This window comes from Phaethon lepturus, unplaced genomic scaffold (genome assembly GCF_000687285.1).
Source record: "Phaethon lepturus isolate BGI_N335 unplaced genomic scaffold, ASM68728v1 scaffold5410, whole genome shotgun sequence".
Taxonomy (NCBI): domain Eukaryota; kingdom Metazoa; phylum Chordata; class Aves; order Phaethontiformes; family Phaethontidae; genus Phaethon; species Phaethon lepturus.
In genome coordinates, this window is record NW_010511043.1 from 11,914 (window position 1) to 28,136 (window position 16,223).

At 35.8% G+C, this 16,223-nt stretch overlaps 1 protein-coding gene across 1 annotated transcript in view; it reads left to right on the plus strand.

Moving 5' to 3' along the window:
- The first annotated feature begins 2,014 nt into the window (after window positions 1-2,014).
- Window positions 2,015-16,223, plus strand: part of EXOC2 (exocyst complex component 2) — a 119,480-nt gene continuing 105,271 nt past the window's right edge. The window contains exons 1-3 of the mRNA XM_010282527.1: window positions 2,015-2,161; window positions 6,741-6,917; window positions 8,351-8,477. Of these exons, the coding sequence (XP_010280829.1) occupies window positions 2,044-2,161; window positions 6,741-6,917; window positions 8,351-8,477 (422 nt within the window). The 5' untranslated portion in view covers window positions 2,015-2,043. The remainder of the gene's footprint in view (window positions 2,162-6,740; window positions 6,918-8,350; window positions 8,478-16,223) is intronic.

A 16,223-nucleotide genomic window follows, 5' to 3' on the forward strand; every position in this document is an offset into this window, starting at 1 on the left:
CTCAAAAGATATTAATAGTTTTGTGGTGTTCAGAGTATCTAAGTGCCTTTTCCATATTAATGAATTTGTCTTCAAAATAGCTTTTGAGATGTGTGATAGCGTTCCTATTTTCTATATGCGAAACTGAGAAGCAGACATTTAAGATCATATGTATTTATAGATTTGAGGTGGTTATTTAGGACCTGAATATTTGGGAGTATTGTGCAGCATTCCCTATATTCAGGGTACATTTCACACTGATTTCGGGTGTGACTGTGGGCTCTGAAGTTGGACACCCAGAAACAGAAGAAAAAAATATTACTGTAAAGTTTTATTATATTTTATTATAAGTGACCTGCTATGCATCTATGGTATAGATAGAGACAGAATCCTGTTCTGGCGGCAGTATTTGACTACTTTCACCATTAGATCTTCCTCCTTATTCCTGCCTTTCCAATTTCCATCTTCATTTTCAGTGTGCATTCCAACTTAAGAACATGAAGAAAGAAACCGGTCAGTGGGAGCTTCTTTAATCCTCATCGCAGATCTGTCTAGCAACACTGAAAAATTTGGGGAGGTTAGTGTAGAGGAAGCATGGTGTATGGTGGTACAATGAATGTATTTTGTATATGCAGAAACGGATGAAACAATGATAGATTTCTTAATTCTGGTATTTCCTAACTGCAGGTGCTTGGAAACTGCAACTTTACTGCAGTTTATTGTTAGGGATGATTTACAGAGGTTCTGGGTTTCATGGACTTGACTATTTGCAAGTAAAAATAGAAACTATACCTTGATCCAAAATAAAAATAGGTAAGAGAAGCCTTATGAAGCTTGGCTTAAATTAAAATTCATCATGGATTTTCTTAGAAATAAAAACATTTCTTCCTAGAGGTTATTTTTGGTTCTTACTTTTCCAATGCAGGTGAATTCCTGTTAGAAAGTGATTATAGATAACTTTACAAAATTCCAGAGTACCAAATGAATTCTTTTTTTAACTAGGAATTTTAAGGCAGTTGTGTCTTAGTAGAAGAATTCAGGAGTCATGAAATGCAGTGGGTGATGCAAAATTACCGTGGAGATCATTAAAAGAAACTTTTTTTGCCTGTCTTATGACTTCTGTAGGACCTGTGTACCGATGGGCAGGCTCTGTGTTTGGCAAGTGTTGTAAATATGGAAAAGTTGGTGGGAGCTAATGTGCTTCAGGTTATCCTCATCTGCTTCTTATAGCTGCAGAGCTGCACAAAGGAAACTGCTAATAAGCAATAGGAATTTGGGATCAGTTGCATAGTAAACTAAATGTAGGCTACATAACATGAGTACCATATTGGCGTTTGTATTACAGAGCTAATTAAACTGGTTTGAGTTGACTCCTAGCTTCAGGTGCAAAGGAATACTCTTCTGGAAATGCTTCTTCAATAATTTTATGTACCTTTTTTTCATCTGTTGGGATATTATTTGTTTTATTGATGTTCTCTGTTAGTGTAGTGCCTGTAAGTAATGCTTTAATTTTCTCAGTCTATGTAAAAGTTGATGCTTTACACAAATACATGCTGGGGGCTTCTCTCCATGGGACTGTTTGTGCCAGTAAGTCTACTTTTGATGGGGAAGTAATCCAAATATGTAATCATAGTCTATTACTTAGCTTAGCAATTCTAAACTTTCTAAGGAATACAGTAATAACTTTCTCAAAGAGGATTGAACAGGCTAATTTGAATTCTGCCATAAGTTATTTGGAGTGTGTGTATATAGTTTCATTAAGCATTTTGAGTGTCTAATATTTTTCTGAATATACTTTTTCTTTACAGTTCAGAACTAGAGCTATAATTTAAAAAAATGGAAGTGCAAAGAAGGTGTAGATACTCTTTATTGTTTTATGACTGTGGCAAAAAAAGGCTTTGAGAGTGGTGTTCCATATTTACATTCATGTTTTTCTCTATAATTTTAAAAGAACAGCTTAAAAGGTTTTTAATAATTTTTATATAATATAATTATTGTTCTTAAATGATTATTTTTTGTTGAACAGATAAGAGCAACTCAGTTTTCAGTAACTGAATAGACATCATGTCTCGAGCACGGCAGCCCCCACTTGTAACTGGCATCTCTCCCAATGAAGGCATCTCATGGACAAAAGTGACAATCAGAGGAGAAAATCTGGGGATTGGGCCTACAGACCTCATAGGTGAGTTGGGAAAAACCTCTAAACTTCTTTCAAGACTGTGGAACGTCACATTTAGGATATATTTAGAGATAATTTTTTTGCATGGTAAAATCTATGTTGCATGGTATGAGGAATGCCCTTTTCAGGAATACACGCTTTAATCCAATAATTCAGGGATGCTGCCCAATGTCTAACTAGTCAGAATGACTATACTTTGCTAGATGAACCCTTAGCCTGACTTAACATCCTGCGCTGAAACACTAGCTAAGAATGAATGCCTATGGGAATGTACTAGAAGAGGGTAGGTGCAACTAGATCCTCCTTTGGTACTGTCCCAGGCACTGAGAATTTCGGCATGGAGACTTTACTATCAGAAGTGCTTTCAGTGTATTGAGAAAGTCACTGAGCATTCCTATTCCTTGAGCTAGTGTAGAAGTCAGTTTGTGTATCTGCAACAGTTATGACAAAGCAGGTTCAAGGATTTAGCTACATGTTATGTGAAGAACCATTTCCTTCGCTGTTTTGGTTTTAACATGGTGACTGCATTTGAATCATCATAGCTCTTGTGTTGAAAGAGGGAACAAGCAGTTTTCTCCAGTTCTCCTGACCATACAGATCTTGATCATCACTGCTCTGTTGCCTCTTTTCCAGGTGAAAAGTCTTAAGCATCAAAGTCATGTTTTCCATTATTCTGTCTAATCTAGTCCCATGATTTCATGCTTGAGGGTTACTAGTCAGTTTGAGCCTGTCATCTCTGAATTTAAGGTTTTGCCTGTGTGCATCATATCTTTGTTCATTGAATTTCAGTTGCTGTTATAGCAGCTGTATTATAATGCATCCACTCAGTCTCATAAGGTCTGTTTCCGCATTTTTTCTAGTTTTTACAGTTTTTACATTCTGAATAAATTAATATCATCAGCAAACTTTATAACCTCTTTATCTTGTCATTTATGAATATATTCATAAGCGAATCATAAGCGATTCCAGCACACACCCTGTGGAACCTTTCCTCAGTGAAAACACGCTTTTTACTGTAACCCTGTTTCTGTCTTTTAACAAGCTATTTATCCACTTGAGTGTCATATCCTATAGCTGCTTAATTTTCTTAAGCTTTTCAAGAAAGATCTTGTAAAATCTTCTGGAAATCCAAGTTAACTATAACTACTGGATTTTCCCTTATTTCTCTTGTAAGTTAAGAGTATGTGTACTTCAGTATTCATGCTAGAGACAATTTATCTAATTTGTTGTGGAATCATGACTCCTCTGAAGTCCATTGGAATTTTGTTTGGCTTTGCTAGAAACAATATTTCACTTCATGGCTGTAAACCAAGATTCCCAAAATCCAATCTTGGCCACCACAATGAACTTTGTGGCCAAGCATAAGCTACTACAATTTTCCCCTTCACTTCAGTTTGCTGTCCCTTGGAAAGGGGAAGTACTATTTTCCTGAGCTGCTAGACAAGGTTCTGGTACACTAATGAATCTTTATTGAGAAATAATCACATAACTGATGATGTTATAGGTGAGTATATTTCTGTGTATTTGTGTGGTTGATGTACTTCAATAAGCTCATTAGTTCATTGGTGGTATCCTCTTAGAAGTGATCAGTGCTAGGTTCTTGGAAGGAAGACATCTCTCGAACTGTGCCTCAGTATTACAGCTGATTAACTGCTAGTATTTTTTTTTTTTTCTTGTTTTTTTTTTTTTTGGAGTAACTCAAGTAACACGTAGCTGCTAATAATCTCATGCTTTGAGGTAAAAATGAAAAAATAAATAATGGATTGCCTTATTTTTTGCCTTAGCTCAATTCTCAGCTTTCTCCAGTAAGTGACTAAGGCCACAGACATGTAACAATTTCTTTTCATGGTTAAACTAGGCATGTAAATATTACTTGTGACTTGAATGGAAATACTTGCAAAAAGTGAGCCGTTGTAGGCATGAGATTTAAGCAAGTTTGAGTGAGGGTTTTATAAAGTTTATAATCTGCTATTGAGATGCATTAGAGTAAAATGAAAAGCAAGAAACTTTTTTATATATAAACAGAATATCACATAATAGAAGAATATGCCATTTTGTTTCATTTGAGAGAGCCTCTTGTAATCTGTTTGTAACTTTGAAACCAAATAAACTTTTTATTTGTAACTCTATACCTCATGGCACAAAAAGCCAAATCCAGGAGATACCTGCAACATTTATGCTCTCAAGGTTTAGTTTGTCTTTTAAGACATTTGCAGCTGTATTTTGTAGGTATTGTAAAATTGGCAATATATAAGCTTAACCAAAATTGAAAGTCTCAATATGAGAATACTTTTGCCTATTTATTGAAAGGCACATAAAAGCTACAACCCCAGTATGATGTTCTCAAAGATTTTTGTACCATGCAACAGATTAAAATGAAGTTTTCTTTAAAGGGAAGTTTTGTCTTTTGGAGTAAAAAATGTTGTATCTGTACTATCAAAAGGTGTCCCCCAACATGCCTTTGTTTTAAAAATTGTCTTGTGCAATTACTATATTTAGTGTGGTATATAAAATGTTAATAGAAACTTACTTTCTTTTGCATTTTTAAGATACAGACAAAGGCTGTTTCCCTCCATTTCAGACGTGTTGGATCTTGTAATCTTGTTCTCTCAAGAGCTTTAGGAACCTCTGAGTAGAAAATAATTGATACATGGACTTTTAAAACAGTTCCTCAAAAATGTTTACCCTACTAAATTGCTATAGCTCAGACACTGATTTTAAAGTATTATTTAACTTAAGCATGAATTCAGACCTTTGAAATTCTAGGGTGAAAACCTCTTTGTGAATGGTTCAGACAAATTCTTTCAGTTAGTCTTAGTTCCCACTGCAATCATTTTTCCTTCAGAAAAGCTGCTAGCATAAAACCAAAAGAGATGTAATAATATAACCTAAGGTTAAAACCCATGCATCATAAATGTGTGGTTTTTTTCTTCCCCTGTGAAAAATAAAAAATGGTTTTTTTTATTTTTATAATTTTATATGTTATAATATAGGTTATAATGTTGCAAATAAATAACAACCAAATTTTTTTTCTTTTTTAATTTTAAGGCTTCTTTTTGTGTGTGTATCCTATTTTGTGTTGTGCCCCCCTCCTTTATTCAGACATCTTTTAAGAAAGAAATATACTGTCCTTGCTCAAGTAAAATTGCTCTCAGTTGTAAGAATATTCAGTGCCTTTCTGTTTTTGTGGAGGGTTTTTTTTGTTTTCATTTTCAAAATACTTTTTGGCAGGCAGTAAGGCATTTTTACATCTGATAACCATGAAAACTGCCAAATTTGTCTGCTGTGTAATGTCAAAGACTTCAATTGTGAGGGAAAAGTAAGTGTGAAACTTTGGTACTGAGCCACATATGCTGACCCTTTTCTGTCTGTAAGTATTTCTTAAATTGGTCAGAGCTTTCTAGAAATTAAAAACAAAAACCAAGCCAATGGGACAAACTGCTATGCCTGTCTAATTTATATTCCAGCAGAGCCAACATACTAGTATGGCCTCGTCGTTTTGGAAGTGTTTCTAGGTAAGGATGTTATTTAAGAAGAACCTAATGAAGTTGTTCTCCAAATCGATACTATAGAAATTAGAACCTTGCCAATTCTTCAGGACAACAAAACTCTGATTAGGAATATGGGAACTTGTTGTTCTAGATCTGAGAAAACAGTCCATCTGTTCCAGCATCTAGAGTCTTCATCTGGCCAGAATCAATCAGATTGATCAGCTAGCCAGACTGCTCTGACGTGAAGCCCCAGGAAGCCTTGGACCTTGCATTTAGGCGTATCTTGACACTTTAACTGTTAAGAGGTCATCTTAAACGCTAAAGCTTGATGTATTTTAATACACACAGTCTGTTCCTATGAGAGAGCTAAAATGTATGTTGTATTTTTATTTGATAGCCTGTCATTTGTGACATTCTGTAACATTCTGTTATGAGAAGGTTTAGAAAAGGAAATAGATGAACGTTACATCACTCTTCTTTCATGCAACAAGGGCAGTTTATTTGGCAGAATCAGTGTCTTGCATCATGAATTTTGTATAGAAGAGATTAGGACAGAATATTTGGCAATTAATATTTTTTGACCAAAAACCCCTTCTATGTTGCCAAATATACTGCTAAACAAAGAAGTTTGAAGAAACATTGTGAATATTTCGCAGTTTCTTTATTTTTTTTGCTATGCAGAGTCACACAGAGTGAACTTATAAAAGATTTTTTGCATGCAGTTTTGACAGAAGTTTCACGTAAGTACAGCACTGAACAGCAGTTTTCTAGTGTCTTGCAGACAGAAGATCTATTGTATGACATGAAGTACAAGTTGCAGCAGCCCATAACTGGTGGAAGAGATTAAAATAAGCTTCGAGTGGCACTGCGTGTGTCTCATGAAGTGGCACTAGGACAAAAAGACCTGAAGTCACCTAGGGAACATCTGAAAAACATATTAATGACTCTTTCACTCTAGTTGGCTGTAAGGGACTAGAGAAGGGTCATACATTTATGTAAAATATGTGAATCATCATACATGTGTTTGCATTCCAGAATTTCAAAAGATAATTCAATTCACAGTAGGGTATTTCTTTTTTTCTTTTTCCCAGGTTTAACAATCTGTGGGCACAACTGTCTGCTAACTGCTGAATGGATGTCTGCCAGTAAAATTGTGTGTCGAGTCGGACAGGCTAAAAATGACAAGGGAGACATTATTGTTACAACAAAGTCTGGTGGCAAAGGAACTTCAACTGTTTCCTTCAAACTGCTTAAACCTGAAAAAATAGGTATTTTTTTTGTTCAAATTCACATCTGTTTTCTTTGCTGAACAAATATATGCCTCTTTAAATAAAATGTATGTTTCAAATGGATCCACCTCGGGACAATCTTCAGTTGTCTAGAAAAAGCAGAGTATATCGATAAAATGTGCAAATATATACAGACAAACTCATGGTATATGTGAAATTAATTGTCCTTTCTGTATCCTGATAAAACCCTCAATGACTTATGAAAGGTAACCCTTTATTTTTCTCTAAGGAGTAGCACAAAACTTCTAAAATTAAAAAAAAAAAATCATAACAGATCCAGTAATTACACTTAAGTGTACTAGATAAATAAAAAATATAAACCAGCTCCTGAGCTTTACACCTAAATCCTGAGCTGACAGTAAATCCTATAAAGAAAGTTGAGCCCTTAGTGCCATTTCTTATTTGTAATTCAAACCATCCTGCAAGACAGAAAGTCTTAAGTATTTCTTATGAGATGCTTAACCATTAAAATCATGTTGCCAAGCAGTCTGGGACCTTTGCTTAATCTAGAATCCAGTCTAAATACCCTCTAGATTGAAAATGTTTCTTTCAGAACACCTCCATTGATGAATTTGGATAGTTATCTTTTCTAACATAGGCATTCCTACAAGAACTATTTTAGGCTTTCGTTCTCTGCAGTTCAGTGACAGTTAAATAGTGCATAATTTCTCCCAAGCTGTACAAAGATCTTAATAATAGAAAGGTGAATCAAGTGCAAATGTTACACAGTGAAGCTTTTGGTGATGGGAGAGGAGAATTGGTATTTTAAAAAATGGATACATGTGGGGATGGGTTAATTTCTGGTGTTGAGTACCTGATGGGTACGTTACAGAAGGGCATGGCCAAGAGCATGGCTGGCTGCATTTTTGGCTGAGGGCCAAGACCTATTTATTATGCCTCACCTTTACCTATTACCTGTGCTACAGCATTGGAAACAAAGTCAGTCCAGTGTCCGTTGAGTCATCCATCTTGGCATGCGGACAAAGTTCACTTACATGTAGGTTAGTGAGTGGCATAGAAAAGCGATCTTGTCTAAAATATGCATACAAGAAGACCTCCAGATAATTGCTCATTTTAAAAGTAGTAGATGGCAAGGTTTGGACAAATACCGAAATACTTGGAGGAATGAAAAATACTAATACTCTGATCTGGAAAGTGCTCTTAATGTACATGAAACTGTGCGCTCTGTAAGAGGTAATGTTTGATGCCCAGCCATGAATACCTTTTCAGCAGCTGTAATAAAATAATTTAGCATAATTGCATCCAGGTTGTTTTGCCATGTAACTTCCAATATATTACCTAGGTATGCATTTTATATTTATCAGGATTTTTCAAATTAATTCAGTATGTTAGAAGTTGATGGTGCTGGACCGCCCTTGTTGTTTTAAGGATCTGCGCTTTGTTTTCTCTAGGTATCTTGGATCAGTCTCCTGTCTGGGTGGATGAAATGAACTATTATGACATGCGCACTGATAGGAACAAAGGGATTCCCCCCTTGTCCCTACGTCCAGCTAATCCGCTTGGTATTGAGATAGACAAGTGAGTACCAAATGCCTTTAATCCACTTTTTTAGTGGTTTTCCCTATATGTGCCTTTGTGAATTCCAGAAAAGTTTAACAGTTTACAGGGTGGGGAAAGATTTAAAAATAAATACATACATTAGCTGTTGGTATACTATTTGGTGCTCAAAAGAGTTGTTGGTGCACATTCTATCCTGCTTCATAATCCTCATTTTTGGATCATCAATTAGAATTGTAGATAATGTAAAAGCCTGATATATTGAACCCTAGTGATGTTCAGATTTTGAGGACTGGTAAATAACCTGAGGCTTTGGATTTATACATTGTAGTTATAGAATACGTACTGTTGCATCTGAGTTTCATGGGGCTTTTAAGGATGTTTAGATTGCTATCTATTGCTAAAATTGCACTGTAAAATGTGATTTATTATACCACATCAACTAGTTTATTTTATTGACATATTAATACTGTTTTCCAACCCACAGACTTCTTTACTTTTGTTTATAAGTATGGTGGAATTTATGACTTTTTTTTTCTGAAATAGAAACTTTATAGTGAGTGATAAATGGAATTAGAGGGCTTTAAACGGAACACTCTTAGGGCTCCAAACCTGACCAACTCCTAGAAATAGCATCAGGAATAATATTTCTCTTGATCAAGATCAGCTCAACCAAAACCAAAGGCTATTTAAAATTAAACTGTTACTAGGAATCTCATCTGCTGAATACTCTGTTTGTGAGGAGGAGTGCACTGGAGAAAATCTGCAGCGTCCATTGTTACCTTGTTCTGATGAGGAAACTGCACTTTCCCAAAATCTGTATGGGATTTCTAGTGGATCCATCACCAGCTTCTGGCTGTGCGTTTCTTTCCTAGTTTGAGTATATTTTTCTTTCTTTTCAAAGTGCTAACTCATTCTCTTTTGTAATAAGCTGAAGATTTTGTCTCAAGTATTTTTCTCCAGCCTGTGGTGTAACTTCTAGTAGACACTGCTTTCATCATCTCCAGTTTTCCATTCCTGTTAAAATGTGGACTGTGGACAGTATTCCAGTGTCTTGCCAGAAGACTTCCTGTCTCTTCTCCACTCTCCCTTCCCTGTTCATAAATAAAAAAACCAAAACCAACACATGGTAATCCTTTTTACCACAGTGCTGCACTGGCAAGTAGCAGTGAGTGGCTTGTTAGCTGATTCTCTTGAGTTGCTACCTTTGCTGCTGTCATGGTCACTCATCATTCTGTAGGATAAAGAAATCCAGGCCATTCCTTTGCATTTGACTCTGTTTCTCTACTTGTTGCTTCCTTGACAAGTGTATCTTCTCAGTCCAGATGACAGTCTTTCTTCTTAATATTTTTACCATCTATTTATAAAAAAATACTGGTGGTAAAGCTATTATTGGTGATGATGCAAATACCGATGAAAGAGTAATGTGGGCTTTAGTAAACTTTACCTACAGATGTTCTCAGGTTTGCTTCTCCACAGATTGTTTTGGGGTTTTTTGGTAGTTAGTTCTTTAATCCATGTGATTATATTCTGTTGGCATTGCATAAAGCTTAAGTTTTTAATCAATTTTATGGTAGCAAACCTCAAGCAATATTGATTTTCTCTGGTTACTCTTTTCAGTGAAGCACTTAATCTCAAAGCCCATATAATATGTTCTCAAACATTGTATGAAACAGTTGTGACTGGCTGACATTAAAACTAATTTTCTCTGTGTTAATTCTGTATTTGTTGAACCCTGCAACAGCTTTTCCATTATTTTATCTGGTATTTAAGTCAAGATAACTAGTTCTGTTGCATAATCCTCTATCCATATGTATCTTGCAATACTTCTTTCTGTAAGTACAATGGTTATGACACAATTACTTTTAATTTGTTCTTATTTTAACAAAACTTGTAATGCAGTATTTGATTTCATAAGGAAAATTTATAGTTCTTACAGTTAAGACAGTGTCAATGTGATAGATTAAGAATTGTCTTCCACAAACCTTAAGAGCATTAGTTTAGGATTTGTTTAATATAGTCATCTGTTTGGATGTTTGTTAAATAGGAATCCAACAGTACTATATTTTAAATGTTTCACCTGAAAGCATTAGAAAATATCATATTAATGAAACTTCTTATCTTGTGTGAAAATGAAATGTCAGAAATATGTACGCAGAGGTAGGAAGTAAACTTTTTGTGAGGCGGGGAGAATAGGGATATATTTGGGCAAGCATAATATCAAGCCTAGTTCATTGATCTCCAAGTCATTAGAGGTGAAGCATGAAGATTATGGCAAGTACTGGTGTTGAAAATGACCAGTTTGAGAGAAGGAACACTAGTCAATATAACAAGTAATTGTATAGCGGGATTGAGGGGTATGTTGTGGAGAGGGGAGAGAGGTCGGGAAAGAGAGGAAAAGCCTGGTCTGCCTTCATGCTGCGGGTGACAGCATGGTGTTAATAGTTGCGACTATAGGTGGAACGTTCTGTGTTTAAAAACTGCCTCCCCAATGGAAAAGCTTTCATAATTTGCTTGAAAAATTGGAGCAATGCAATGTTTACTTTCATAAAATACTAATGCCATATAGTTTAACTGAACTCACATGTGTGCAAATACTTGATGTATGGGACAGGCAAGTAATGAGAAGTTGTACAAGGTAATGAAAAAAGGCAATTATAAATTAAGAAGGGAAGATAAGATAAGCAAGGTATTAGCATTAACTGTTACTAAGCATGGGAATAATTTGTCACTAGAAGTGATAAAAATTGTTAGAATTTTGGGATGCTTTAAAATAAAAGAAAGCCTAATATGATGAAGAACAGTTGTGTATACAAGGAGATGGGACTCTGCAGCATAATGGGTCTCTCCATTATTAATAAACTTTGGCTTCTTTAAACTGTTTTTAAATGTGTGCAAGTTGGGATGCATTTTAATTTTGAAGCTGAAGTGTTTGGCATTGGTATGACTTCGTGGTGTTTACAACACTTGCAGCCTGATAGCTGATAAGGAAGGGAAAGCAGTGCCTTGTATTGGTTATGCAAATAGTGGTAAACAAAAGAAAGATTTAAACAGAGGACCAGGGAGAAAAACAGTGGAAAATAGATGTGAGAAAATAGGATAGGAATAAGCTAGATGGGAGCATGCTGAAGAGAAGGCAGGGAGTGGGTAGACTACAGACCGAAAGAGAGAAAGAAGTCCTCCCTGTAGAAAGTGTTGTTTAGTCATCAGCAAATGATACAGAAAATAAAATCTGCAGCATGGGTTAGAGTTAGATCACATATCTGTGGTGATTTTTATTGTTTTTTTAATTATGCTTAGTCCTTAAAGTTCCTTTTGTGGGTTTTTTAAACATTGTTTATGGTGCTTTGTCCAATTAAAATGTGTCTAAAAATTAATCATAGCTTTTGAATCATTCAGGTGGGTGCTGTCAAGGTGTTGCAAATGGGACATTGAAATACCAGAAAAAAGATCCCATAACTAATAAACAGAAGTGCTTTAGTACAGCTTTTCATTAAACTATTCAGCAAGCACAGGGACAAAAATATTTATTCTGACTCAGTAGATCCAAGATTGGAGTTTAATTGGGAGTGACTGGGATTTAAGTGAACAAAAGGTTTGAATTGTGAGTTAAAGGAAATAGATAATAGTGGGTCTAACACATTCTGTTAATGATTAGAATGCTGCCTGTAGATGTATTGTAAGAGTAATATATATACTCAACGCTCAAAATATGCACTGGAATTCTCTTTTCATATTCAAATGTTGCAAGGATGCAAGGTAAGAACTATGGACACACACTCATCCTCCTGTTTTTTTACATAGTCAAGATATTTTAAATGTTACATGTAGACGCTGTGTACAAGTCATCATCTTTCAGCCTGCAAGCTTAACAAGTACTAAGTATACACAATTTCTGGCTGATAAGTTCTTCTTGTTTCCCAAGCATTAATTGCTGTTCTTGTGCCACACAACTAATAAAGAATCTCAGTTGCTAAGTAATAAAATCATTTGTATTGTAATGAAACTTGAACTTGATGGTTGTTATGTTTCAGTGGTGATTCTTAAAGTCATAAATTTATTCATAGAAGAGTGTTTGCACATGTTTGTTCTCCTGCCTTGCTAACAGTTGTTTGTTTGTCTTTTAAAACACAGAACTGATACAATTAGATGAGATTTTTTTTTTACATTGCTATCACTTAGTCTATATTGTGTGTATGCTATGAGGTATTTCACTTACACCAGAAAATAGGTATTCGAAGTATTTAATCTTTGAGATCCAGTTTTTTAGTTTTCAGAATGGAGTGAAGACTGATACAAATCTTATTTTTCTATCACTGTCTTTATGCTGGCTTCAAGTGCAAAGCCGATCTGTGCCACCTTCCTCCCCAAGGAATATTTCTGCCTGTGGTGTTATGCAGATGTAGCCAGAAACCCTTAAAGAAGGCTTAAATAGCTTGTAGGAAGAAAAGGAGTATACAGAGTAGTCGCCTCAGTCTGACAAATGTGGAAAGTTGTCATCAAAATTCTAACATTAACAGCAATGTTGCAGTACATGGGTTGGTTTTAGCAGTTTAGAGCTTTTAGGAGAGGAGGTTGGTGTGTTATGTCCTACCAACATAGGATTGTTCGGGATTTTGAACAGTTCTGGGAGAGAATATGTGATGCCTGTTTCATAAAGGCACTGGTTGAAATCTGTTGATTGAACATTTAGATGTACGTAAGATTTGGGAATGAATTGCTTGTTCAGGTGTACCACATACTTTTCCCCTCCTGCGCAGCAACCTTGAATCAAAGGTTTCCTGCTCTCCTCTATCTACTCTGTCAGACTAAGACAGTCCATCCTCTGCAAAGCAGTAACAGCAGCCAGACCTAGCGGTGGTTAGAAAACTTCTGCGTAGTGTTTGTTGTTTTGCATGTGGCAGAGGTCATTATGGTGGATCCATCTCGTACAAAGCAAATGCTGACATGCTAAGTACATTCCACATACTTCTGTATCCACCCACTCAATACAGATGCTTCCCTCTTCCCACGCCAGCTTCCAGAACAGTTCATCTGGGAGGAGGGAACAGATGATCTTACGCTGCCACCTAATGGTAAGCGTCAGCTTGCTACCACGGGATAGGAAAAGACTTTCTGGAGGCTTTGATACTTATTTATTTTTAAGTGGCTCATATGGAAATGCAGTCAGCTTCATCCTTGAATGTGATGGACTTGTGGAAACTTTTATCACAGAGATGCACATGGAAAAACTGTGAAACCTGCACACAAGAGATGCAGTGTATATATTAGTATATAGTCCTAGTTTTATGAAGTTAAAAAATACAGTAACACTTGCTGCTTGAAAGGCTGATGCCTCAGTTGCAGCTACCAGCCTATAAGCACATAATAGATTTCTCTTATCACATTCTGCCATTTTTCAAATATGGTTGTCATTTTGCTGTCGTATTTCTGATAAACCTAAGGCTAATAGGGAGTAATTGCTGGAGTGCATCCTTGTCTTTTGGTTTGTTGGAGGGACCTTTGTTAACGCCTTCTGATTTGTCCTGTTTAGTCTACTTCAGTGTCCCTTGTGCTGGTCTTCTTGTGTGCGTGATTAACAGAGTACAGCTGGTACAAAGCCTGCTTCTAGGAGTCTGACTGGTACCAGACAGAGGCAGGGGGGTGTACAGCAGCTATAGCCGGAGCTTGTTTATGCTGGTTGCTATTCAGAATCTGTGTTTATTTAAAGCTGCTCCTTTTGACCTATAAACTCCTGTGGAATTGAGGTTCAGGTTACCTTTTGGTGGCTGCATCCTGTTTTGGGACCTGCCTTTAATCTGCAAATATTGTCATGTATGCTGAAAAGCATACTGTGACATTCTGAAACTCTGGGAGCAAAATAATCTTTACAGAAAAATTACAACTTGCTAAGCTGCGTTCATAGTCAAGCTCTGTTCATTCGTAGTCATTGCATTCTGTTGCTGTTACTCAACTGTGACTTCTTGGAGGCTGTGATTTACCCATGGACATTACCACTAATCTTAAACCTCTGGAGAATATAAATGCTCTGTATATGTGCAAGTTCTGTAGTAGAATTTTTAAAAGCCGATCTATGCTGTGATGTTAAATTAGATTTATTGAGTATCAGGCTATATAGAACCTGAAGTTTGGACTAGTGGAGTAGTGGAGGGAGGGACTTGTATTGATGGGCACATGTGACATGAGTGAATTGATTGCACCCTGTGTGTTTTGAATCTAAAGTAGGTGTGCAAGCCCTTTATGTAGAAGCAAGGACCACTACATCTAATACTGCATGACTGTATTAGATACACTCAAAATATGTTTGAAGGAAGTGAAAGTGTATAGTTGCTTGAAACCAAATTTATTTTTATTATAGTTCTCATTAAAATAAACAGTATGTGAAATCTTAATTACTTTTCTATTTTAAATTGTTGCTGATGGATGAATAAGACTGCTTTAAAATGTTAACTAGAGGTCTAGTACCAGATCTGGTTCTGTTTTAAATAGTCTGCTTAACAAAAAGTACTACTGTATAAATCCAATATGTGTACCTTTGCTGAAATTGTAAAGGTAGCGAAATATGTAGAGTTGTCAAGGATGGTAAACTTCTCTCTTCTTTTTCTAAGGTTTTCTGGATTCAATTTGTGGTTCCCAGTTTCTTTTGCAGTGATTGCTTTTGAATCAATGATTAAGTATTCAGAGTTGCTTCCTGAAGTGATTCGTGTATAACGAGCAAATCAACAGAAAAAAGATCAACAATTTCATTGTGTGTCAGCATGATCTCAGCTTTTGCCACAAGTTCATGTTCACCCCGTAACATTGAAAAGAGTAAAACAGAAATTCTTTCTCAAGTCACATATGTGCTTGTTTATAAGTAAACGACAAGCAAGTTTTCATGAGAACAACTTCCAAGGACTTACTTATTTAATTTACTAATGGAAGTTAATGAAACAAACTTGTGTGTATGTGGAGTCGGTCTCTTTGTAGATGCATCTAGCCAGACATTTTAGAAATACAGTTGCTTTCAGTTTGAACTTTTTAGTGAGCTGCTTTGTTGTGAAGACAGCTGTAGCAAGTCATTCCAAGCTCCCCATATCTGTTAGTGGAAAAAACTACTGGTAAAATTTATGATAAAAATAAGGATACTACACCATAGAGTATGACATTGTTAACATACCGCACACATTCACATTCATGTTTCTACTCTGTTGTGACTATGTCTAAAATATGTCCGCACAGATAAAAGCATCCATAAACGCATTGCTAATTTATGGTTCTGCAGAAACACATCTGCTGGGGAAAAAAGCTCCTAATAATTTTTCAAAGTAGTCAAACATCAAATTGAAAAAAACCCCTTCATTTCTGTCCCACTGTCTATGGGCAAAACTCATTTGCAGGAATTCATCACATACCTAGCTAAATTATTGGTCTTTATCTCAATATATATAAAAAATAGGGTTTTTTCCTTAGGAATTTTATAGCTTATACATAAGCTTAAACTGTCACGCATATGTCTTACAATCTTGCAATAATAAGTAGCATTTAGTATGGTATATTTGTTGAGTGTCTGTGCTTTTTCTGTTATATCTGTTTCTTTTGGCTTCTGAGAAAATACATTGAAGTTCTGAAAAATATGAACAAAAATCTGCTTCTGTATTGTGTGCATGCACTTATATAGTGCTTGCACTGAAGGTCTGAGTCTCTTTTGAGGTAACTGAAAGGGTGTTTTTTTAAATTGTTTTTGGTTTTAGAGTTTAAAAATGTAGTTGACCGCAAAGATGCCAC